The 26,251-nt window shown below is 35.8% G+C and overlaps 1 protein-coding gene across 1 annotated transcript in view; it reads left to right on the top strand.

The window, feature by feature from the left end:
- Positions 1–26,251, top strand: part of THSD7B (thrombospondin type 1 domain containing 7B) — a 718,374-nt gene that overhangs the window by 503,309 nt on the left and 188,814 nt on the right. Inside the window, exon 14 of the mRNA XM_045559264.1 lies at positions 8,848–9,026. Within this exon, the coding sequence (XP_045415220.1) occupies positions 8,848–9,026 (179 nt within the window). The remainder of the gene's footprint in view (positions 1–8,847; positions 9,027–26,251) is intronic.

The following is a 26,251-nucleotide window of genomic DNA, read 5'->3' as shown; positions in this document are numbered from 1 at the left end:
GTCTGGCCTTGGCTGGTAGCAGCAAACTTGGAAAGAAAGAGAAGGAATCACATGATTTACTGACCCCAAATAGAATCTCTCATTCTGTCAATATTATCCTAGCCTTTAATTTACATGGAAATGATCTGGAATCAGAAATGACACCCAGATTTGAAAATTATGACCCTATAATTTTTCTGCTAAAACATCTTTACTGAATTATATTCTCTATTAATCACTAGTCACAAAAACATGATAAAGAAAAGAACATTTTCCCTTTGCTGTATGGCTTTTAGTAGTGGTAAAATATTAGTATGTCATTTATACTGGATGTTAATTTGCCCCCCAAAATTCTACTATTAATACTTATTTTTTTTGACCCTTATGACATTGTAGGGAGTTACAAAGGAGAAGTATTGTTGCATTTTTACTTTCACACAAGGAAATTGAACTATTGAAATTTAATATTTTATGCCACATCACAAAAGGTTAAGCTTTAATTTATAATCTCTATTGCAAGTCCTTTTTAAAATAATATATTATAAATTTTCCTGAAACACATACATAGGCTTAATTTTTGCAAAGTCACATTCTCATGTAATAATGCTGCTGATATTCAGACCATGCTAACTGCTGATGTATCTTAATCTTATTTTCTCAGGACATTTTGTAGAGATTCTCACAATATTCTAAATATTTGTTCCGTGGTCCTCTTTATTTCATCTCTGGAGATACTCTTGGCTGCACCAAGGTTGATCCATAAGGATGGAATAAGTGATGTCATAGCAACAAATGAAATAGACAACATCAAAGTCTCAGTGGTTGAAAGCCACAGGGGGCCCTCACTACCATGTTCGTCTTGGGGTGGTTAAGGCTCTGCTCCATGTCATCTTCTGTCCAGGACCCTGGCTGATTGAGTAGTCACTGTCTGAAACATTGTTGGACCCTGTGGCACAGGCAAGAAAGCGTATGGCAAATCATGATCCAGCTCTTAAAGCTTCCACCAAGAAGTGACATGTTTCATTTCTCCATGCATTTCATTGGCTAACTCAAGATATAAGATCACACCAAAAACTTCAAGGGGTGCAAAGTGAAATCATACCATGTGCCCAGGAACAGAACCTGAAATATGTGGGGAATAGCCTGATGAATGAAAGACATGCTTGAAGATCAGTTTTAAGAAATTTTAAAGGGAATGCAAAGTGGAAAGACTATTATGTAGTTTAAGGTGAAATTCTCATAAGGCAAGAAGATGTATTGAGAGGATTTCATATAGGCCCTGGAAACTGCAATTCTAAGACCTACTCAGTAATATTGGCTTATCAACAATCTGTTTGTCTTTATAGTGTTGCAAATGCCAAGTTTATTATGTGATTAAAGCAATCAGTCACTTCAATTTTAACAGCACTTATTTGTAGTAATGAGAGAAATCACTTGTGTATGTACAGTCCTAATTGAATAGTTCAGATTGTTGTGTGTCTTGTGTTCCATTTGTCCCTAATATCCTCAACATCTTTGAAGAAAAAAAAATCTATTTTCTCTGCTTGAAGGAAACTGGCACAAGGGAGTTAATACTGAAACTGTCTATATGAACAACTGGAGATACCATTTTCATTAAATAGCCTGGATTATTCAACTTAAAAGATCAGTTCTTTATATGATTTGGTTGTTCAATTAAACTAACACTGATATGTTTAGTTATAATAAGTGAACTAGGTCCAGCAAATAGTCAACAGTCTGTGTCCACCACAGTAAATATACTTCACAAGAATTTCTTAGAAAATTAAAGCCAGAATCCATTCATGTTATCTCAGATTGTCATAGAATCTGCATGTATTACTTGTGTCATATAACTTATGTAGTTGTTTATATACCAGATTTTTCCCCTACATTTATAAGACTGATCATTTCTAAAATATGAATTACCTCAAGGGCAGGGTTGATTCTTTAGCTTGTTACTCCTGCACTAAAGAGAACATTCTAGGACCATAATAAATTTTTTCTACTTGATAGTGAGCTGGTTATCTCAGTCAAGTCTGTGTTTGAGATTCCTTTCTACTTTGGACTATAAAATGAAGCTTTTAGCTTAGATGACCTTGAATAACTTATCTACATCTAAAATAAAATATACCAGTGATTTACATTTTTAATTAAGGAAACTGGTTGACACTTAAATGATTTTTCTGGGGGGATGTATTAAAATTTAATAAATAATTTTGGTACAAAAAAATGAGTTTTAAGGAGCCCAGAAAACTTATTTGTCAATAAATTGTTTGGACTTTGTGTAAATTCTAAATCAGCTACATTTCAGATATCTTATTATATTGTGGGTCCAAATGAAATACTTTGTTATTTGTAATATTAATACATTGACATCATTTTATAATATTTAACATTATTTTCTGTGTCCTGATGAGTATTTATATAATGCAATAAAATATTTTCTACAAATAGAGAATATTTTCAAAAGCCTTCTTTTAATAATTCAAAATTTAAAAAAAGAGAGGTAACAATAATTAATTTAGGCACTTTTCAATGATGTGTTTTCAGGCCCCACACATACCTAAAAAAGGTTGAGAGCATCTTTAAGAGCATGTAACTGCTTCATGAACAGCATTCCCAAGTCAAAATATAGATTCACCAAGGCAAGCTGACAACCGTATTGTGTTTGGCCTACATTTTCACATGCTAATGGGCTGAGATTTTTAAATAAATGTTTAACACTGTCTGGTATTCCCTTGATAGCAGTAGTAAAATATGGATCTAACTTCTCAAATTATCTTTCTTGGACCAATGTCAAAACATTTGTCCCAATTTTTCCCCCACATATCCCAAACCAATACCCTTTAAACCAATCTAACTTCAGTCACCAGATACTTTTTAGTATGGTACATCTTGACTAGATAAATAGAAAAACAAGTAAATTCTAGTAATACTAAGATGTATGAATGGAAAATTATATATCCATATGCAAAAAAATGAAACTAGACCCCTATCTCACACCATATACAAAAATCACATCAAAATGGCTTAAAGATTTAATAGAAGATTGGAAACTACTAGAAGAAAACATTGGGGAAATGCTTCAGGATATTGGTCTGGGCAAATATTTCTTGAGTAAGACCTCAAAAGCACAGGCAACCAAAGTAAAATTGGGCAAATGGGATCATATCAAGCTAAAAAGCTTCTGCACAGCAATGGAAACAACAAGGTCAAGAGACAACCTGCAAAATGGCAAAAACATTTATAAGATATTCATTCAACAATGGATTAATAACCAGAATATATAAGAAACTCAAACAACTCAATAGCAAAAAACCAAATAATTGGTTTAAAAAATGAGCAAAATACTTGAACAGACATGTCTCAAAAGAAGATATACAAGTGGCCAACAGGTAAATGAAAAAATACTCAATGTCACTAATCATTAGGGAAATATAAATCAAAACTGCAATGAGATATCATCTAATTTTACTTAAAATGACTATTATCAAAAATCCAGAAGATAATAATTGCTAACAAGGATGCAGAGAAAGGAGAAGGCACATAATGCCGTTGGTGGGAATACAAATTAGTACAGCCACTATGGAAAACAGTTTGAAGGTCTCTCAAAAAACTAAAAATAGAACTACTATATGACCCAGCAATTCCACTGCTGAGTATACATCCAAAAGAAAGGAAATCAACATATAGAAGAGATATCTGCACTCCCATGTTTATTGAAGCACTATTCACAATAGTTAAGATATGGAATCAACCTAAGTGTCCATCAGTGGATGAATAGATAAAGAAAACGCAGTATTTTTGCACAATGGAATATTATTTGTCCATAAAAAAGAATGAAATCTTATCATTTGCAGCAATATGGATAGAACTGGAGGTCATTATGTTAAGTAAAACAAGCCAGGCACAGAAACACAAATACCACATTTTCTCACTCATATGGGGGAGCTGAAAAATTGATCTCATGAAGGTAATAAAAACAATGGTGGTTACCAGAAGCTGGAGAGGGTCATGCGGAAGGGGTAAAGAAGACAGATTCGTTAATGATTACACATAAGATCTGGTGTTCGATAGCACAGTAAAGAGACTATAGTTAACAATAATTTATTGTATATTTCAAAATAGCTGGAAGATATGGAATGTTCCCAGCACAAAGAAGTGATAAATATTTGAGATGATATATATCCCAATTAGCCAGATTTGATCATTACACATTATATGCTTATATGAAAATATCACATGTACCTCATAAATATATGCAACTATTATGTGACCAAAAAATTCAAAATTAAGAAGTAAAAAATTAAAAAGAAGATGTTTAAATATTGATAAATAAAAACATGATATTATTTTAACTCACAAGATTCTCCCAGATCTTAGCTTGTTCATCATTTTTTATAATTTTTTCCTATGTTATTTTTAGTACTGTGTTTTCACTATTTGGGCACAGTGTCAGTAAATAGAACATGGACTGTTCAGTAAGATGTATGCTGTTACTTTATATAATTGGAAAACATAAGTAAATTAATCTAGGTTATTTTCTCAGGCTTACTATCATCCATGTTTTCTTCTTTCACATTCTCCAAAACTAGATCTTATTAGGAGAAAAATGTGTTTATATTTGAATAACGGAGGGAAAAAATCCTCGCAAGGTAATATTCTGGTAAGAAGTTTCATTAATGAGACCACTTTATTCAGAAAACTCTGTTTATACCTACATCCATTCCACTAGCCCAAAGATTTGAGTATTGGGGGATTAGTGATATAGATTGAAAAATGATTTCATTCCAGGTTTCTGGGATTCAATTCATTTGGCAAATCATTAAATAAATATCTCTGGTTATAAAATGGATGGAGATAGAGTTAATTCTATTCAGTCCATCTTTATCCATAATAGAATTTTTTGAGCACCTACTATGTGTAATGTGTATAGTTTACAAAATTATTAATATAAGGTTGGGTGTATGCCTTGCTGATAATTCTGTAATGACTACTTTCCACCTAATTTCATGTGCCTGCAGATAAATAAAATAGAACACTAAACCATCCCTAGGCCAAATAATATGATAGTCCAAGCAATGTATTATGCATATAAATTGTAGTATAAAATACTTTTTGGTAGAAGAGCTCCTTCCTTTATAGCAATTAGGTTTAGGTTCATAAATGTTGCCAGTGAAATGTTACCTATGTAGGATCAGCCATTCTGTGGTATATTTTATGGAAATGGGTTTTTAAAACATTAGTGAGACTTCTATAGTCAAAAATTAGAATTCACATATGGCAGGTTAACTTTGTCGATAGTCATATTTTATCATAATCTGTTTCCAAGAACTGCAAGTATTAAGTATGTAGATAAAACTAATCCCTTCAAATAGGAGATAGGTATAAGAATATGCAAGTATTAATATTTCTCACTGTGGACTTTCCTTTGGGGTATACTCTAGCATGAAAATAATTTTCCTGAAAAATAAATGTCACTGTTGTTTAGTCCTGTTGAATTTCAAAATTATTTTATACTCATTGAATTTATGATCTTGACTTTTGTGGAGATCCTCCGGGTTCCCTTCCTATCATGGATAAAGGGAAGAAAAGTATTGCTAGAGGCTTGCTAATTAAAATCCTTCAATATGCAATATAGATGAGAATGATTTAAGATCTCATTCAATTAAGAGGGTATCTACTTCAAAATCTGCTTTAAAATAGGGTCTACATAGGCACTCAAATATTTACAGTTTATTTATATGAAATCTCCTGGAATTTCAGATTTACTAATGTGAAGCATGCCTGCCATGGGTTGAATTCCACCTGATTTCTAGCCCTACTCTTTTCATTTGGTAGCTAATGAAAGCATTTTGTGACTCAGTTTATTAAGTGAGTAAATAATACAAAACTAAGTAATATTTGTGGCTTCTCTTTAATCCTTTATTTAGCTTTTACCAATACTGAATTGGTGATAAAAGCTCCTTAGAAATGACTGTAGAACTAAAATTATGCTGAATAGAGAAATAATCTTTTAACAATCTCAATTGGAGCAATTTTTTTTCAATTCCGGAAGAATCTTTCCTGATGACTCTTAGAGTTGGTGTATTCTCTCTTGTCAATGAGTACTATTTGGGAAATTTAAAATCATTCTAATATGATCCAAGAGAAATATAAATATAAACTGGGGAGAGAAGAGACAGAGAGAGAAAGAGCTGAAGACATGGAGAGATACCAGGTGGAGGTGAATAATGTGCCTTTTATAGGAAAAATGTTGCCTTTTTCATTTTAATATGGAGAGAGAAGAAAAATGATGGGATACATATAGACATATTCATAGGAAATCAAAGGAATTCTCATTGATTTCTTTCTGGAAGGAAAGGTTTTTCTGGAAGGAAAAGGTGAGGTCTTAGAAATTTGAAAATATTAATAGATGGAAAAGGTTTAAAAGAGCTGTGATACCGAATGAGACTAAGAAAGCAAACTCAGAAGAATGCCCAGGCAGTGTGAGAAATTGGTTGAAGTTAGACTTACACATTACAGGGTCGCCAGTGTGATATTAGCATGTTCTTCATCTCTGCTTGGTAGTCTTGCTTTAAACACAGAGAGGGAAGACAGTCGGACTGATCTCTGTCTGAAATTTTGCCAGCCTGGCATGGCAGAAGATCACTGGGACAAGGTGGTCAACTACACTGGCAAGAGAGTGATTGAGTAATGAACCAGGGAGGCTAAACTCAGTTTTCATGAGCAAAGACATAATTATTATTGGAGAAGATGGAGTAGTATGTATAGATAAAATTCAAGATAGAAGAGAGTGAAGGGAAGGAGGGAAAACAAGGTAGGGAGGTGGCATTCAGCCTTGACTGTACACTGGAATCACCTAGAGATGTTTAAAAACCACCCATGCCTGGGTCTCCTCCTTTGATATTCAGGTGGAATTGGTATGTGGTACATCTGGACAATGGAGTTATATTTTACAGACAAAGTCAAAAACTATTGTTTAGATCCTTTCATAAAGAATCTTATCTTTTTGCAAAGTGGATTGGCATTGTATATTAAAGCCAGTGGAGAATTAGCAGAGGTTTTAAAAAGAGGAGTGATATAAATTATTACATATTTTAGAATATCTTTTTTCTTAGACTAATTCACAGGTACCAGAAAGGAATAATTAGGAAAAAGGGAGACTAGTGAAAAGAATATTGTATTATTCTGTCCAGAAACAGTGAGATCTTGAACTAGGGACTGACAAAAGAACTGTAGACATACTTGTGGTGTTTCAGTATAAGAATTTATGACATGTACTAACATATGGGTAGAATGACTGAGGAGGTTACATAATAACTTGAGATTTTTTGTTTTGGATAATTTCTTGGTTTTTAATTGCTGGATAACAAATTGCCACAGACTTTGCAGCTCAACACAACCATTATTCTCACAATTTCCATGGGTCAGGAGTGTAGGCACGGCTTCTCTAGACTCTCTGTTTAAGGATCTTTTCAAGCTACAATCAAGGCATGGGCCAAGTTGAGGTCTCAGCAGAGCTTTGAATGGGGCAAGTGCCTCTCCTGTGCTTCCTCGGGGTTTTGGCAGAGTTCGTCTCCATGCAGCCATAGACTGATGTTGCTGTTCTCTTGCTGGCTGGCTGCCAGGGACTGCCCCCAGGTCCTGAAGGCCACTGATAATCCCTGCCATGTGGCCACTCCATTGACATTTCATAGCCTGGCTACATACTTCTTCAAAGCCAGCAGCAAAAACTTTCTCTCTCTAGAAAAAAGACCCAGTCTCTCTTTTAAGAGTTTTCACCTGATAAAGTAAAACTCATTCAAGATAATCTCCTTTTGATTAAGTCAAACTGATCAACTGATTTGGCATGGTAATTATATCTGTAAATTCTGTCACCTTTGCCATATAACATAATCTAATAATGGCAGTGGCATCCCATTACATTCACAGCTTCTGCCTAAAATCAAGCAGGAGAGATTATACAGGCACTTACAACAGGGTACAGGAAATAGATGATTTTGCAGTTAATTGAGATGAGAAATACAAGAGAATTAGAGTGTTTTAGGAGATTGATCATCTCAGTTTTAGACATGCTGAATCTGGAGTAACTGGGCATCCACTTGGAGTGGTTCAGTAGGTGGTGTAGAATTCACTAGAGACATCAGCATTGAAGGTACATATTTGATAGTCATCGGTAGAGGTGATCGTTAAAACAATGACGTTATCTAGGAAAGACTGTAGCAAGAAGTGGGCTGAGGGTATGAACAAGACCAAGTAAAGCTAGAACTTTTGGAGCTATACTTCGACCCGTATCTCTTGATTCCAGTGCAATATCCCATTACACAACTTTTCACTATACTTCTATTTTATTCTTTCAATAATATTCTGCTCTTCCTAATTTGTGTTCTACTCTATGTCCTCCTCCCACCCCCAAGTTACACTACCGGGAAGTCCGAATCACCATCGTTCTTAGCGAAAGCCTTGCAGACCATAGACCCATAAGAAAGATTAACTCTATTCTCCCTGTTTCAGACAGTGAATTGTAGAATGGGGAGCACAAAGCCTAGTGAAGGGAGATGGTACCTTCTTTAGCCACAACTGTTTCATTTCTTCTTATCAGAAACTAGAACTGTGTACTCTTTCCAGTTCCTTCCCACCCAGAATTGCCTATGAAGTAAATGAAATGGCACAAATTTGATGCAGATTTCATCATATTTATCCATCTCTTAAAATTTTCGTCTGTTTATCTGACTAGAAAATTATTGAAGCCACTGTAGCAATATTGTGGAGAAATCTGAGCTATGATAATGGAAATAGGAAGTGAATTTGATCAGTACGTTTTGACCGGACTTTCCTCCCTTCTCTTAAATCTTTTTCTTCCAGGTTATATTCAAGAAGAATGTGTCATCCCCTGTCCATTTGATTGCAAGTTAAGTGATTGGTCTAGCTGGGGCTCTTGCAGTTCGTCTTGTGGGATTGGAGTGAAAATTCGATCCAAATGGCTAAAAGAGAAGCCTTACAATGGAGGTCGCCCATGTCCCAAACTGGATCTCAAGAATCAGGTAAAGTGCGTGCAGCAACAATAAAAAGCTAAAAAACTGCCCCCATTATTATTTATTATTATAAAATTATTATTTTATTATTATAAAAACTCTTGGGTATAAGAGGATAGAATTAGTAATAGAAGCTTCACCCTCTCTTGGGTAATGCTGAGATCAACTTGGTATTTTTAGCAATAATAATATTTACAAAATCAAATCCAATTGATTTTTAAATGATCTTGAAGTATCATTTGATATTATAAAGGTTATATATATATATATTTTGAAATATAAATAATAATGCTGGGAGAATATCAATTACTTAATGGCCATATACTTAGTGGGATTGAAGTGAAAATTCAATCCAAAAGGCTGGAAGAAAAACCTTGCAATGGAGGTTCGTTCGCCTGTCCCAGACTGGATCTCCAGAATCAAGTAGTGTGTGAAGCAATAATAAGAAGCTAAAAAACTGTCCCCATTGTTATTTCAAAGCTAGTGTTCTATTTTTCCTCTTTATCTTAATATTTTTCTGAATTTTCAATCTTGCCAATCCTTCCACAACTCTTTAAGTCTTTTTCTAACTGTTTTTCTGTTTCCTCAAAAGTCATAGCTATTTTCATAAATGAAACCCTAATAGATATCTTTCCATATTGATGTCTGATAAAAGTACCATCCTAAATAATCAAAGTTGATTGGATTATTCCAGCTGGCTATACCCATGTAACAAAGTCTAAGATTTAGTTTAGAATTATAATAGAGAACTCAAATTTCTCCTATGATTGCGTACTTATTATTACATTAGGACTGATACTTCACTTTGTGAAAATTCAGTTGAATAGATGAAGCACAGATGATGATAGTTAAAAGTTCTTCATTCTTAGAGAGGTGAAGTGTGTCTCATATGAGTGTGTAGAGGCTTTGTCATTGGGAAACTCTTAACAGAAGAGCTACAAAGGCTTCTATTACCAATTCTATTGTATTAACATCTGTGGTCTGAACCCCATTTTTATCAGATTCAATACAGCTTCTTTAATGTAAGGAAATCCCATATATCTGCTCTTAATTAATTTTAATAATATGTCTAATACTGCTTAGACTTAAAGATCATGTGTTAGTTTAAGACTAATATCTCTAGCTATTTTTTCCTAAGTTTTTGTAAAAGACATATAACTCACTGAAATAAAAAATTGTCATTACAGCAAGATATATTTAAGTTCAAAGACAGGGCATAGTTATTATGCTAGTCTTGTTTTTTAAGCTCATATAATAAAATAATGACCATATTTTCTCCCCTCAAAGAAAATGTAAACCTTTTAGGGAAAACAAAGCAGAGGACTGTGAAATCAACAAAAAGGTTGCAAGGAAACCCCACAAGTACAAAAGTTTGGTGGAGGGAAGAGTGAGATATGATTGTTGAAATCAAAGCAGAGATAATCTGGTGAGATAAGCTTTATAAAGAAAGGAGCAATATAGGTTCATGGTCAGGAGGAAGATTGTCAAGTGAATGCTCTGTGTGAAGACTATTTGACCATCCCTAGGGGATTTTCCAGGCATCTAAAACGGAAGGGAACTACTAAGCATATATATTATAGTTATAAATAATGTATGACAATTCTTATTATATCTTCCTTAAAGCCTTCAATGAAAGCTAAACATTTATAGCACTAGTGTTAAATATGAATTTTAATATGCTAGTTTTATGAACTAGGAAGTTATCAAGGGACTGGAAGGACTTCATTTGAGCACAGACTTTAAGACTATATTCTCAGCATTCTCAGTGAAGACAAATGTATAGAAAATTAAGATAATGGTACTTGGGTGTCTGTTGTGACCTGCAGGAAACTTGTCCTAAATGCTTAAATGACATATAAAATTTACAACCTTGAGAAGTAGTACAAGCTAAAAATTAAATCCAAGTTCAAGAATAATTTACACAAATTCAATAACTGAAAATTAAGTGAAGATAGATCTGGCTGTAGTGATTATTTCTAATTTTTTAGTTTAGGAAGGGAATTATGGCCTTTTAAAGACATTTGTATTTTGTAATGCTCAGAAATGAGTCCTGAGTTTTAATGATCAGAAAGAGAATTCAGTATGCTGTTTATTCTGACGTAATAAGGTTTCCAATATCTAATATGTCTTTGGCTAAATTAAACTTTAATCAAAAATTTCACCTCAATCCATTATTTATATATATTTTTAAAAATTTATTTTATTGTAAATTGAGAAATTATAGTTGTATATATTTGGGGGGTACAAAATAATGTTATGATTTATGAATACAATGTGGAATAATTAAATTAAGCTAATTAACATATCCATCACCTCAAATTTTCTGTGGTGAGAACATTTGAAATTTACTCTTACCAATTTTCAAATGTATAATACACTAGTAACCGTATTTACCATGCTGTGTAATAGATCTCAATAAAAAAAAATGGCCAGGAGTGGTGGCTCACACCTATAATCCTAGCTACTTGCGAGGCTGAGGCAGGAGGATCGGGTGAGCCCAATTCTAGGCTGCAGTCAGCTATGATCGTGCCAGTGCGCTCTAGCCTAGCCAGCAGAGCAAGACCCTGTCACAAAACAAAAACAAAAACAAGAACAACCACCACCAAAAAAAACCAACCATAAAGCTATTCCTCCTGTGTAAATGAGGATTTGCACCCTGTGACCGCCACACCCCGCTTCTCTCCACTTCCCAATTTCTGGTAGCTGCCATTCTACAGTGTTTCTATAACTTCAATAGTTTAGATCCCACATAAAGTAAGAACATATAGTATTTTTATTTCTGTGCCTGACTCATTTCACTTAGCATGTTTTCCAATTCCATCTATGTCCCAAATGACAGAATTTCTTTCTTTTTAAAGGCTGAATAGTATCCCATTGTGTATGTACCACATTATCTTTATGCCTTCATCTGTTGATGAACGCAGGTTGATTATGTAACGTGGCTACTGTGGAAGGTGTTGCAATGAACATGAGAGTGCCGATATCCCTTCAACATATTGATTTCAAATATTTGGGGTAAATACCCAGAAGTGGGATGGCTGGATCATATGATAAATTCTATTTTTATTTTTTTTAAAGAATCTCCATACAGTTTTCCATATGGCTGTACCAATTTACATTCCCACAAACAGTGTATAAGGGTTTCCTTTTCTCCACACATACGTTATATCTTAACATAAGTGATCAGGACAATAAGTAATAAGCCCTCCCTCTCACTCATAAGCCTGTGTGTGAATGGCAAGGGAAAATACCACTGTGAAAAATCCTAAATTTAAAAGAAATTCTCCTCAGAGAAATTCATTTTCTAAAGCAAGCACACTTATATCTGTATATATATTTGTGGAAAGGCATCTGTGGTGAAATCATTATATACTTGCTCTTATATATAGAAGAATTCCATTTGTATTTGTGTATGCCATACTGTACACAGACCTTTTATGGAAGTTACTCATATTTTTTAATTCATCTGATAAAAAATTTGGTTGTCAGCAATTTTCATCATTTACATAATATTCCCCAGCTTCTATTATTTATGACAATTCTTCTTCATAAGCAGCTGCTGTTTGTTTCTGTAAAACAGACATGTGGTAGAGGCTCTTTTGTAAAGTTCATCTCCCTTCTAATTTATTTTTAGGTTTCTATTTATTTTCTTGTTTTTGGAACCAGATTAATACCCTTTTGCCTATTCACCCACAAGTAAGAACTTAAAAAATAAGTAACCAGATTATATTATTCTATTAAGAGAGGCATTTATCTTTAGTACCTGAGCATGAGGGTAATATATGTCAGATTGAGCCTAAAGTAATGTTCATAAAAATTGAATTTTCATGTGTGTTTGTGTCTATGTAAATGTCAGTATACCTGTATATACTTATTCATTCTTCCCCTTTGATTCTCTTTAGAACCTGAGTTCTTTTTGAGGGCAAGGGCTGTCTTTTACTTCAGCAACTCCTTCCAGTCCCTAGTACACCATCTTGTGGGTTGTCAAACTGTATTAAGTAGTCTTCTCTCTAGATGAGTGGGTGCCTAGTTCCATAGAAATAAACAAATATATTAGAACTCTGGTCTCTTGTGCTGTGATTTGTCATTAGAATTCTCAAAAACATGACTTCCTCTAGAAGAAAGAAATAAGAACCTCCAAATTCGTATTGCCCAAAGAGAGTCTTTCAAGATATTCCTGAAAAATCTTGTGTGTTTGGATCCCCATTGAAATCTAACACAGCAATATAAATGGAGACATTGCTAATATGTACACAAGCTCATAAATTGGTCTGACTCTGTTAAGTGAAATCAATATTTATAATATTTCATAAAAATCCTCCCTTTTAAACCGAAACCTATCAACATGGCTCTTTCTCTAGAAGTGCCTAAGCGAGACAGCATCGCTTGAATGGCTTTCCACTAAGTATATTTGCAATGCTAAATAGCTTGAGCATGCAACTTGTCCAAAGCTCTTAGCTAGGCATAAAACATCTTTTAAATGGTTTATTGGATTATCAGATCAGTTGGCTGATGCCCTTGACTCTGCTTTCCATAATAAAATACATAATATATTTTAATTTTTTACAGTCTATAATGTGTTGAGTGGATTTAAGTGCTCTTGTATATTTTTGCCATTTTTGTCTTTTAAAATGCTGCCTAATGGAAGATTAAATATGAGGACATTAAAGCCCCATTGGGTTTACATTTCCCTTTATGAATTCTTCACACAATTGAAGCCAAGGGAGTTCCAGAAAGCTATATTTTGTTTATAAGTCACAAAGCAGTGTGTTCACAATTTCTTTGAATAAAAATGTTATTATGGAGATTTATTGCCTGCACTTTTAAAAAAATACATGCTATTTAAATGCTTTTTTGAAAGAGTTTTGATTATGTTTGCAACTGAATGAGAGGATATAAATTAAATATGTGTGTTCTCTAGAAACAATTGCTATTTTAAAGGTGTGTCTTCACCCTAAAGAAAGTTGGTCTAAATTTGGAAATGATGAGTATAATGCATTTTATTTTTCATAGCAAGGTAATGATGTTTTTAATAATGCTTCCTCTCCAAAGATACACAGATATACCTTAGCATGAACATTTCTTCCTTAGAAGATGACTTTTGGGGTGAGAAAAGGTTTCTATGGAGAAATAGCTTGTGCTGATTTTGATACTGCTTCATTAACTATTAGCAGCATGTTAGGATGTGGAAATAAGATAACGTTCATTCTATTTGAATGTTTATCTACTCAGAAAAATATAGCCATACTTAAGGTTTAATTTGATTTAATCAATTTTGGCTTCTTGCTTCTTTTCGACCAGCCTGACTCCCACTGATCCTGACCTAGACCAAAACATTCCTGGCAGAGTGCTGTTCACTCTGGACTTAGTACTTTGGCAGAAGCCCCAGACTTTACTGGAGCAAGAAGGCTTCTTCCTGAGCGCTGACCTGGAAGGCAGCCCAAACTGATCTATGATTAAGCACATTCCGATGTACTGATCTGACATGGAGAGGGAAAGTTTGTGGTTGTACCTTTGATAAGAACTTGTTTTAAATATGAAATATCACATGGCATAGAATTAAAGGCTGCAGAGTGATTTATTGCTTAGGGTTATTTGGGAAGATTTCATAGAGGCAGAAACTCCTGAAACATTTCTCCCCTCTCTGACATATTAGTGATCCCAAAGCCCAGGTACACAGCACCCTGTCTCAGAGGCAGCATGAAATGGCTCCTATGAGCTGGTGTTCTTCTGTTTGTGTCCTCTGTGCCTATCTGCTAGCCCCAACTCTGTGCTCTCAAGTTGTGACATTGCACTAATTGAGCTGAGTGGAGCTCAAAACAGAGGCAATTTTTCTTTTTCGCTCTTGCACTGTCGCCATCTCCAAGAAAAATTGTTTTTTCTTCTCAAGAGATTTCTCTCCCCCAACATTTGCATCCACACACACCCTACTCTCTGTCATTCCAAAGTACTACCCCTCAGGCTCCTTAAAATCTTTTGAAACTTTGATCATTATTCTTGAGAGCTGTCAGAATCAATCATGAGAAGCAATTTTCCTAGATCTGTTGTCCACTCGCTTTTATATTATACTGTGTTTTTTAACACTGGGTATTGCCACTCTGCACATGTCAAACTCACTTTTAGTTGTTCTTCAAGATGTTCACTATGCACCTCTAGAATGTTCTCCACTAGCCTGGCTTGGCAAATGTCCCCAAAGCTGCCCCTTGGCTGGAGCCAGCTATAAAATTGTGAAGCTGGCAAATTTTGTCAAATTTTGCCTTTGGAACGTTTTCACTATCCTTCCACACCTAGTGCTATCCCTAGCCCCTTAACTTCTAAAGCCCTGAAATATTAGATAACATTATTTCCTATGATTTCAACAGGAAAATCACATCATCTGTGTTTGCAATTTTGCAAAACTATCTTCTTAACCAAGTACTTCAAGAAGAAATTCCTAAGTACTTTTCTAGAAAAAAATAAGAGCAGAATCTACTTTTTCATATTTCTTCTGAATCAGTCTGTCATTTAAGCTTTCAGTACAGGATGGAGAATTCCCTCCTCCTTTAAAGCATTGACAGAATATAGATCTGACTTTTACCATGAGCATGAATTTGTTATACTAAACATAGTTGTTAGAAAATTAAACCCAAACTGATGGAAGTGCAGCATCTTCTTTAAAAAAATGAAAAAGTAATAACTTGCTTTAAGATCACTTGAGAATAAAATTCTAAGTCGCATGCTAGTTCTCCAGTTCTTTAGACTTTTTTTCAAGCTTTATCCCAATATTAAGTTAAAATACCAGAAAGCAAGTGACCTAGGTCCTATCACAGGACCCTGCAGAAAAGCAATTATTGAATTGTGATTTATTTTTTTCTACATGACTTAAGATTCAAGTTAAAAATAGAAGCCTAAGTCTTTTGAAATCTGGAGTTTATTGTTCATACCATTATTGACCATAAGAATAGAAAAACAGAAACACCACTAGGATTAGAAGGACATTGTTACAAGAACAGTTTCCCAGGCCCCTGCTCCACAGTTAGAGTGGATCCGGAAATGTCTTTTTTTTTTTTTGCTGATTCTCCTGATCAAACAGGTTTGTGAATACTGCCGGAGTTGAGATTCTTGCCTAGTGCTGAATTCAGCCCTAGAAAAAATTTTCTCTGCAGTTGACTTAGCCTCCCCTTTCTAATTCTAATAGTGAAAGTAACCACTACTGGTTTCCATAGTGTCATATCCAAAGCAAATCTGTGAGGACCCTTCCATTTTACTAAGGAGACCAAGGTTTAGAGGTGAATAATAGCTTGTTCGGTATCACCATCTGTTATATTAAGTGGTTAAGACTTAATCAAATCTGGGGTCAAATTGAATCTTTCTGAGTCTCAATTTCACAATCTGTCAAATGGGCGTAACAGTGACAACTACTTCACATGCTTATTATGAGTATTAAATAAGATAAAATAAATATAAACTTCTTATTTCATTATTTGGCACATAATAAATGCTTGATAAATGTTGGGTATGATCATTTTTCCTTGGTGTCTGAAATGTAATTTCTGTTTTCACATCAATTTACTTTTTCTCTATATCACATTGCTTTTTAAAACTAAATTATGCAAATTGCTTCTATTTCTACATTTATTTACTAAAACATTTGAAGTCAAATATTTTACTTGCAATGACTCAGCTTAAAAGCTACTGTCATTGCTTTCTGTATGGGAAGTCTGTTTTATTCTATTTCTAAACATCTTATTTGGCATTGCATTGATGGCAAAAAGTAATATAACTTTTAAATCATTGTAACTAAGTTCTAATGGATTTGTGATTCTTTGGTCCTTTTTATATAAATGTCTGCATTCAGGAATGCATACAGAAAGTACACGAATCATTAGGGCCCACCTCTATGAATTTTCACAAAGTAAACTTTCTCGCTCAATCACCACCAGGTAAAGAAATAATAATATATCATAAACATGTCAGATGTCCTTTTATGCTGCAGCCCCCTCGCTAGCACCTTCTTCTCCCCAAATATAACTATTATTCAGATTTCTAACACTATAGATTAATTTTATTACCTTAAAAAAATTTTGTGTAAGTGGAATCTTGCAGTACATATATTTGTGTGTGTGTCTGCTTTTTTTCTTTTTCCTTTATTTTATTTTATTTTATTTTATTTTATTTTATTTTATTTTTGAGACAGAGTCTTGCTCTGTCAGCTGGGCTAGAGTGCCATGGTGTTAGCCTAGCTCACAGCAACCTCAAACCCCTGGGCTCAAGGGATCCTGTCACCTCAGCCTCTTGAGTAGCTGGGACTACAGGCATGCACCACCACACCCAGCTATATTTTTCTATTTTTAGTAGAGACAGGGTCTCCCACTCTTGCTCAGGCTGGTCCCAAACTCCTGACCTCGAGGGATCCTTTCACCTCGGCCTCCCAGAGTGCTAGGATTACAGACGTGAGCCTCTGCACTCAGCCTGTATCTGCTTTTTTCTAGTTAACATGTTTTTAAGATTTATCCGTGTTTGGATATGTGGCAATATTTTGTTCATTTTAAGTACTTTACATTATTTCTTTTTTTCCTTTTTTTTTTTTTTTTTTGAGAGATGGGGTCTTGCTCTGTTGTCCAGGCTGGAGTGCAGTGGCATGAACATAGCTCACTATAGCCTCCCACTCCTGGGCTCAAGTGATCCTCCCACCTCAATCTTCCAAGTAGCTGGGACTATAGGCACACTCTATCAAACCCAGCTACTCTTATATTATTATATTATTTTATTATATCTTCTTTATTATTTTATGGTATATACCACATTTTATCTATTTTATTATCGATGGGTATTTCAGTTATTTTCAGTTTGGGGCTATTACAAAGAACACTGCAATGACCATTCTTGTACATGTCTTTTGCTACACATTTGTATGCATTTCTCTTCATCACATACCTAAGAGTAGAATTCCTAAATCATGGGATATGCATATACTAAACTTCAGTAAATAATTAGCATTTCATTTTAACTTGTAAACTATCACAGGTCTTCCTAAATACAGATAGTAGATAATTTTAGATAATGACTTGAAATATGATTTGTCATCATGAAAAGAGGTGTAAAAGCCATATGGGTAACTTAAATGTTTATCTCAGCACCTCTGACTCACATAACTTTCCAAACAGAAAAAGTGCATGAGCACTACTTTCTTGCTGGACTCTGCTCACCTCTCTCCAAACTAACCTTCATAACCACCATGTTTCCTCTGTCTCTGATCTCCTTCCCTCCTCTCCAATCTATCCTGTATACAGCAACCTTGATCATGCTTAAAATTTGTCAAGGTTCCTTGCTGCCTTCAGAATAAAGTACAAACTATGTAGTACAGTTTGCAAGACATTTAGTGATCTGAACACAGTATGTTGCTCCTCGCTCAGAGGCGTGCTCACACAGTAGGGCCACAGGCCAGGGAAGCTGCTGCAGAGGCAGCAGGGCCATTTCTGTCTTTTTCTCTCCTCACCAGCTCCCACCCAGGCTTTCTCCTAAAAAATGAGAGGTTCATGGTCTCAGGCTGATCATATAAATCTATTGATTAATATAAAATATGATGTCTTTTAATAGAAATTATCTTTCAATCCACTTTACAAGTCACCAGATATTCCTTAATGAAATTAAATACAGTAGTCCCCCCTTATCCTCAGTTCTGCTTTCCCCCGTTTCAATTACCCATGGTCAATAACAGGTGGAAAATATTAAATGGAAAATTCCAGAAATAATCTGTAAATTTTAAATTGTGTGTTATTCTAACTAGGGTGAGGAAATCTCACGCCATCCCACTCTGTCCCACCTGGGGTGTGAATCATCCCTTTGTCTAGAGTCTCCATGCTGTGGACCCTACTTGCCATCACTCACTAATTCTCTTGGTTATCAGATTAGGAAAAAAAAATAAAAATAAAAAAAAATAAAAAAGCCTTTATCTGAGAAATGCAAGCCACTTTAAATTATCAGGCCCAGAGAGACGTTTAAAGCATAACAACTCTGGTCTCACTCCCCCTTGAACTAAATAATTACCTCTTGAAGCTGCTGGTGATGCAGGTTGCAGGCTTTAGACTGAGGCCAAGTGGCCATACCTAAAACACCATGCACCTTACGGTTCAATAGTGTCTAGCCAATCACTAACCAATATTATTTCTGGAAACCAACGAGAATTCCTTAGGAACAGCTTTTGTAACTGCCCCCTCTCCTGATTTGTCCCTTTTTCTTTAAAAACTTGAGCTTCTCCTTTGATCTTCAGAGCACTATCTAAGGCAACCTGGAAGTGTGTCCTGGGGCTTCAGTCCCCAACCTTGGCCCAAATAAACACTTTATATTAATTTTGCCTCAGCTTCTTCCTTTTTGGTCAACAAAATTGACTGTCCTGGTATCACAATGCCTGTGTACAAGTAACCCTATTTTACTTAATAATACCCCCAAAGAGCAAGAATAGTGATGCTAGCAATTTGGATATGCCAAAGGAAAGCCGTATAGTGCTTTCTTTAAGTAGGAAAGGTGAAAGTTCTCAAAACTATGCTAAAATTGCTAAAATCTATGATCAGAACAAATCTCCTATCTGCAAAACTGTGAAGAAGAAAAAATAAATCCATGCATTGTAATATAGGGTTTGGTACTACTGGCAGTTTCAGGCATCCACTGGGAATCTTGGAATGTATCCCCCGAAGATAAGAGGGGACAGTACAGTAATTGGGTTTGCTCTATTGCCCTTTCTCTGGGGATTACTCATTAAATTCCTTATATGTTGGATTAAAATCATATTCCACTGTCATGTAAATAAAGACCTCTCAAGGTAGAATGGAGCTGTTGCTTTCTTTCCTAAAGACAACTCTCTTTCTCTTAGAGGAAAAGATGCTGGACACTGTGCTTATCACCAATGCTGAAAGCAAGTATGAAACTGATTGCAAAGTTGCCTCCAAAGAATGTTCCCAAACAGCAGAAAGGTTGCCCAAAGCCATCATCAACCCTAATAGATAAAAGTTTTGTTACCTTAAGAACTGAAGATATGTTAATTTGAATAACAATATTAGGGAAGAAGATTGAATTGAGCTGACTCCCCAGTGCACTGTATGTCAAATGGACAGCCAGCAGCGTCCATGTGGCATAAGCCGTGGGCCAGCTATAACACACAGAGGGAAATTGCTGTTGCTTTTCTCTGTTTTGAGAGCAAGGGGATATTGAAGTTATATAGTTGGTCCAAAATTTTATATTTAAAGGGGCATTTCATATTTGCATAGGTGTGTTTTTATACCTTATTTTTAAATCTTTGCTCAAACTCAATTTCTTAATGTGTCCTACCTGACCACCTATTTAATATAACATCCTCCCCCGCCAGCCATCAATCTTCCCATTTACCTGTCTTTCATTTTCCTTTTGCCACTATATGACTGCCTCATTTTTTTTTGTTTTAATTTTTGGCTGCCTCTCCACCACACCCCCAAAACAGATATACTGCCCAGTTCCAAGGACTGCCTTCAAAGCTGATAACAGTGTTGTCTTGGATTGGGTTCTCCCAGAAGCAGAGCTAGAGATAAGATCGAAGAACAAGAATTTTATTTCTCAAGTTCAGGCAGCATCATTAGGGAAGTGGATAAAAAGTGTTACAAAGAAGGGAAAAAGCCAAGAAGAGGTATGTTTTTAAGCCAGGTACCATAGCGGCCAACAAAGCTTAAGCCTCTGAGTAACTTTGAGAGACTCTGCAAAACACCTACCTCAAATTTATCCTGCCCAAAGGGCCAGGGAGCTGAGATATTCATTAGGAAATTTCTGAGAGTCCCTGGTTGAGGGAATGTTAAGTCTATTCACTTTGGATTAAGCATAAGCAGTCTGTTCTGGAAAAAGGCTTTAGACATAGAGATACAGAAGCTGGTAGCTGGAATTTGGCCAGAGCACAGTGAAAAGTTGCTGCTAGTATTATCCCGGTATGATTAGGAATACCTAGAAGAATCAAAGTTGCTCAACTGGCACTTTTCACTAGGTGTAGTGTATTGTCTGTGCTGTTTGTGTCAAAACCAAATGTGCGTGCCTTTTCCAATAAAAATATACTTTACTATAGCCCAGTGGCCAGTTAGATGTGTATTTTGAATAGTTTGCATTTGAAATAAAGTAGATGTATAATTATCTGGCTGTGCAACCAACCTCGTGGTGTTTTCCTGAAACTGACTCCATGTCCTTTGCAGATGGTGGATCAAGGCGATTAGAAAGAGTAAATCTGGGTGTAGAGACCAAAATATGCTCCAATTCATGAGTTAGAAATAAGGACATGCAAACGGCTTCAGAGTAATCCAGCATATATTCTCCTTTTCTCCTTTAGGTTCTCTGCTATATGTTGAATCCTTTTTTCTGTCACTGCTATCAAGTAGTTTTGTTTGTTTGTACATGGGTGTAAGCAGGAAACAGAGTAAGGTAGGATCCTTAGATGGCCTTTCCCACGCATGAAAAAAGAGTGTGATTGAACATAAGTAAGGCATTCCAGGACAACTGGACACTAGAATAATAGTTCAAGTTGGGAAGAAATCTAAAAATATCTAACCTACCAGTTGCCAAACATGGATGCACATTAGATTTATGGGCAAAGATTTACATCCTCATCTGGCCCCCTAGATCAATGAAATAAGAATGTCTGGTGATGATATCCAACGGTCTATATGTTTAAAAATCCCCAGATGATTCTAATGTATAGCTAGCATTGAGGATTGCTGCCTAACGCAACCCAGCACCTTGTAAATGAGGTAAGTGGGGCTTAGAGAGGTGACTTGACTCTTGTTCCATTGTCCCTTCCCTGTCTGAACACCTCGTCAATCCCGATGAATGCAAGTACAGTAAGAAATATCTGTGACATGGGTGTACCACATGCTCACTGTTCTTATAGGAAAACAAGTAAAGTGCACTTTTACTTCATCCTGCAATATTCTCTTCTGATGGTGACTCTCTCTGAACAATTAACATTGAGTAATATTTATTAATACCATGAGCAAGCAATCTCTTTGGGGAGAAGGTTTAACTGAACCCATGGCTTCCAACAACTGTCTATTCCTCAGTCAGAGACGGAACTTACCTGGTGGATGTGCACATATCCCTTGAGAAAAATAAAACAAAATCCTAAGCCCCCGAACTGACTGAATGGATTCCCTCTTGGCCAGGGTGACCCCAGAGAATCCTTAAAAGCTGAAATCCCAGCCATGACAGAATGAGTCAGACACACCACGTTATACTGCCTCCTTCCTTAACCACCATTAGGCTTTCTTCTCTAAGGCTTAAACAGAAAGCATCCCTTTGGAAAGAAAGACTTGCTCCACCACTGATTTCAACCAGCCTCGTGACTGCTCCTCCCTTTTTGCTTTTTCAGCACAACTGACCAGAATTCCTTCCTGAAAAGAGACCAGGGGCAATGGAGTGGTTCTAGCCAGGCTGCTGAGTATGCTCAGTGAGGGTTTTCATGCCCTCTGCTTCACCTTTTGACTTCAGAGGGCTGAAAACTCCACCCTGGGATTATGCGAATGCAACCATTTTTTGAACATGGGTCCCATGAAGGGGTATGAAGCTCAAGTGCACATGTGCTTGTTTCTCCTTTCATAAATCTTCATGGCCCGTCCTATAGCTTATTAAATATGTATATTCGGCCACCCTGCTCAGCATAAATTTCTGTTCCCTTTATGATTCCCTGGAATTGCTTGCTTTCAGCTTCTGGCTATGTTTCCCAGCCTGCAAGATGACCAGCCTGTAGGTTGCAACCTTCTATGAGAAATAAAGCTCTCCTTGCCAAATTTATGAACCATGTCATTCTTCAGTTGACACCCTGAATATGTTGAAAAATAAAATAGAAGGTATCCCACAGCCCCATGGTTTGGGGAGGTATGATATAGTGGCAAATGCATTTTCCTTTGCATTATTCAACAAGTATTACAGGTGTTTCCTCGTGCTATAAAATTAGGGATATTGGCAGTGTTATGCAGGCAGGTAAAAATGATGTATGATGTGGATGGGAATTTCTTAGCTAACAGTAATTTATTAATGGGTCCTAGTAGCCTTCAAAAAGAAAAGAGGTAACAATAACTGGAATCCAAGGTAATGGTAAACATTTTGGAAAGCAATTTAAACTTAGTGCACTTCTGCCATTATTCATTCATTCTTTCATTTCCTTCAGCACACTCTTATTGAACACCACTGCTCAAAGAGTTTCTACTGGGAGTTGGCACTCACGGTAACCGGAGGGGAGGTTGGAAACGCAGGAAGTGTACATGATAATGCTCCACGGGCTCATGGCATTCAATCTGCTTTACCTTTTTCGAAAATGCATGAAACCAGTTGCACTCAATCAGGAAAATTGCCCTTCCTCCCTTTTATTAGGATGATATGCAACTAACCAGAACCTCAAGCTAAATTTGCTTAAATGATAAAGAAATGCATTACCTGGTAGAGCAGGAAGTCCAGTGGCCATGGAGACTTTAAGATAGGCTGGCTTCAGTCTCTCTCTGCGTTGTCACCTTCAGCATTGGCTTCAGCCTCAGGTTGTTAGTAAGACGGCTCAGCAGTTTCCAGCCTGGACTCCTGAAGCAGTAATGGCCAGAGGAATGAGAGCATTTCACTATTTGGGTAATCTTAGGAATAATGCAATTTTCCCAGCTCCTTTAGAGGACACTCCGTCACACCCCATTATCTGAAGTTGGATTTTGTGTCCATTCCTGAACTGATTGATCACTGGGAGGAAGAACTTGATTAGCTCAAACAAGTACTTTCCAGCCTTTTATGTTTTCAACTTCATGGCACACATAGAAATCTATAATGCTTGTCCAGCAAACTGGGATACATGTTCAAAGCTCTTTATGGCAGCAGTGAATGGTCTGAGACCCTGGGCTCTGTGTGGTGGTGACAGTCATGTCTCAGTCAAACTTGAAATGCATTATGATTCTCTGGTCTGGTAGGGCAGTTCTTCTCATACTTTAATGTGTACATAAATCATGTGACATATCTTGCTTAAATGCAGACTCTGACTGAGTAGATCTGGGGAAAAGGAGACAACCTGCAATTCTAACCAGCTTCCAGATGCAGGCAAAGCTGCTGGCCTGCAGAGTACACTTGGAGATGCTAATGTGTACCAGTTGGGGAACTCTTTAATAGACTAATCACCTAGGGTGGAATGCATGTGATGAGTGAACCAAAATGTCCACTATATGCTCTTGATTTTACTCTCTTTTCAACGTTTAATTTGCTAAAACTACAATTAGATTTAAGTAAAATTTGGAGTCTTGTACTGAGATAGAAAACTTAAGTAATGTTTTTAATCAAATATCAGAGATTTTATTTGTGTTAGGAAATGTTACTTTCCCTATAAGGATATGAGTTACCTTCACCAGGGCTCTCTCTTAACATGTATGTTTTTGGCAAATATGTCAATCCATTTTGCAAGTGATTTGGTGTAAACAACCATCCAGTGCCTCACCCCAGTGATAAATAAGCAAACCCCCAACCAGATAAGCAATACATTCACATACCACATGTTTCTCCTTCTAGTTTCCCTGACCTCTGTAGCTGTGCATCTCTTTCTTGGGTTATTTACAAATGATTTAAAGACATACTAAAAGTAGGCACATATTAATAAGTGCCCATAACCACACTAATGAAAGGAGCCAAGTCTAATAATTTCTTTACATTCCTCCAAAATGTTTCACTCTGAGTTAAACCTTCTATAAACTATTCAAAGTTGCAATACCATTTGGTAATGCAAGTAGCAATAGCAACTGGAAAGGATAAAGAGAGCTACATATTATTTTATATGAAAGTAAAATAAGAGCCCATATTTGTGGAAAAGAAATCCCAGTGAAAATTGTCATTTAAGGAGATTTATGTATTTAGATGTATATATATGTGTGTGTGTGTGTGTGTGTGTGTGTGTGTGTGTGTGTGTGTATATATATAGTTGCTCTAAAAGTTTAAAATGCCCCTGAGGATGATATTAATACATTCAGAATAGGTGAGGGTGGAATCTTAGAAAACGCAAAGCAATGAGACATCAAACACTTAAAGCTTAGTTTAATATGTACATACCCATGTAGTTATTTGCCAAAGCTCTTCTATTTTTTATGAGTCTGTTCTGGTTTGTCCTCTAAACTTGAGGCTGCTAGAAGGCAGGTGCCTTATCTTCTGTTGCCGTCATCATTTCCCAAGAGTTGAGCACTCACAACCACATCAGTGAAAGTCCATGTGCCCTCCAAACAATGAAAAAGAAAAGGAAAAAGAAAAGGAAAAAGAAAAGATTTCGTGTGTAGAGGAGTAGAACTTTTGACATAGTGAAAAGATTATATTCTCTGCTCTGAGTAAATTTAGTCATTGGAGAATAGCATTAGCATGTGTATTTAGATGCTTTCTGTTCAGATTCCATTTCAGTCTTACATTAACTGCTCTTTTGGCTTTTTCATAGTATTTACATTACCATCTCTATGTCAGTCAGAGCTAGAAACTAGACAAACAGAATCAAGCCCTGGGATATAGAGTAAAAGGAGAAATGTTTGATTCTGACATTTTGATATATTGGTATGGCTAATTCTTTTCTTTTTGGTGAAAAAGAGATTGGACTTTTTGTTGACTACCAAATTGCTAACTCTGTATCTTTGTCCATTTTTAAAAAAATGTTGGTTTGCATGTAGTTGACTGAGGACTTGTCTATATGAAACTGAAACAAATGACAAATTCAACAAAATCAAGTGGAAAGAATCCATGAAAAGGCAACATTTAGTGACCTGAGCATTGACCTATCTGGACCTATCTTGATTCTGTCTTCACCCCCTTGGGATTATGGACATTAGAAGCTAAGACCCTATGTCTAGAAACCAAACCAGAAAGATAATTGACTAAAATACTGAATAATTCTGGGAAGAAAAATTAGTTAGCTTAGCTACTTAATTCTAAAGAGGGATAGCAAAGAACTAAGAGAGAAAAACTGAATAGAAACAGCTCTGTGATGTAAAAGTGAAATATGAACATTTTGAATTCAATATATGATCTTCTTTGCAGGAATTATTGTCTGTCATTTGTAATGCACATGATTCAGAACTTCTGAAAAAATCTTTTCAGGGTTACTACTTAATTAAAAGTAAGTTATGAGCATTTTAATTTTTATGTAATTTATAGCATTTACAAGTCACGGATTTCCCATAATTCTATTGGCCTTAATCATCAAAAAGTATAGCTATGCTTAAGTACAATCACTATGCATCCTTTCTCCT

Source organism: Lemur catta, chromosome 8 (assembly GCF_020740605.2).
Source record: "Lemur catta isolate mLemCat1 chromosome 8, mLemCat1.pri, whole genome shotgun sequence".
Taxonomy (NCBI): domain Eukaryota; kingdom Metazoa; phylum Chordata; class Mammalia; order Primates; family Lemuridae; genus Lemur; species Lemur catta.
The sequence above is the reverse complement of the archived record's forward strand: the minus strand, read 5'-3'. Positions and strand labels throughout refer to the sequence as shown.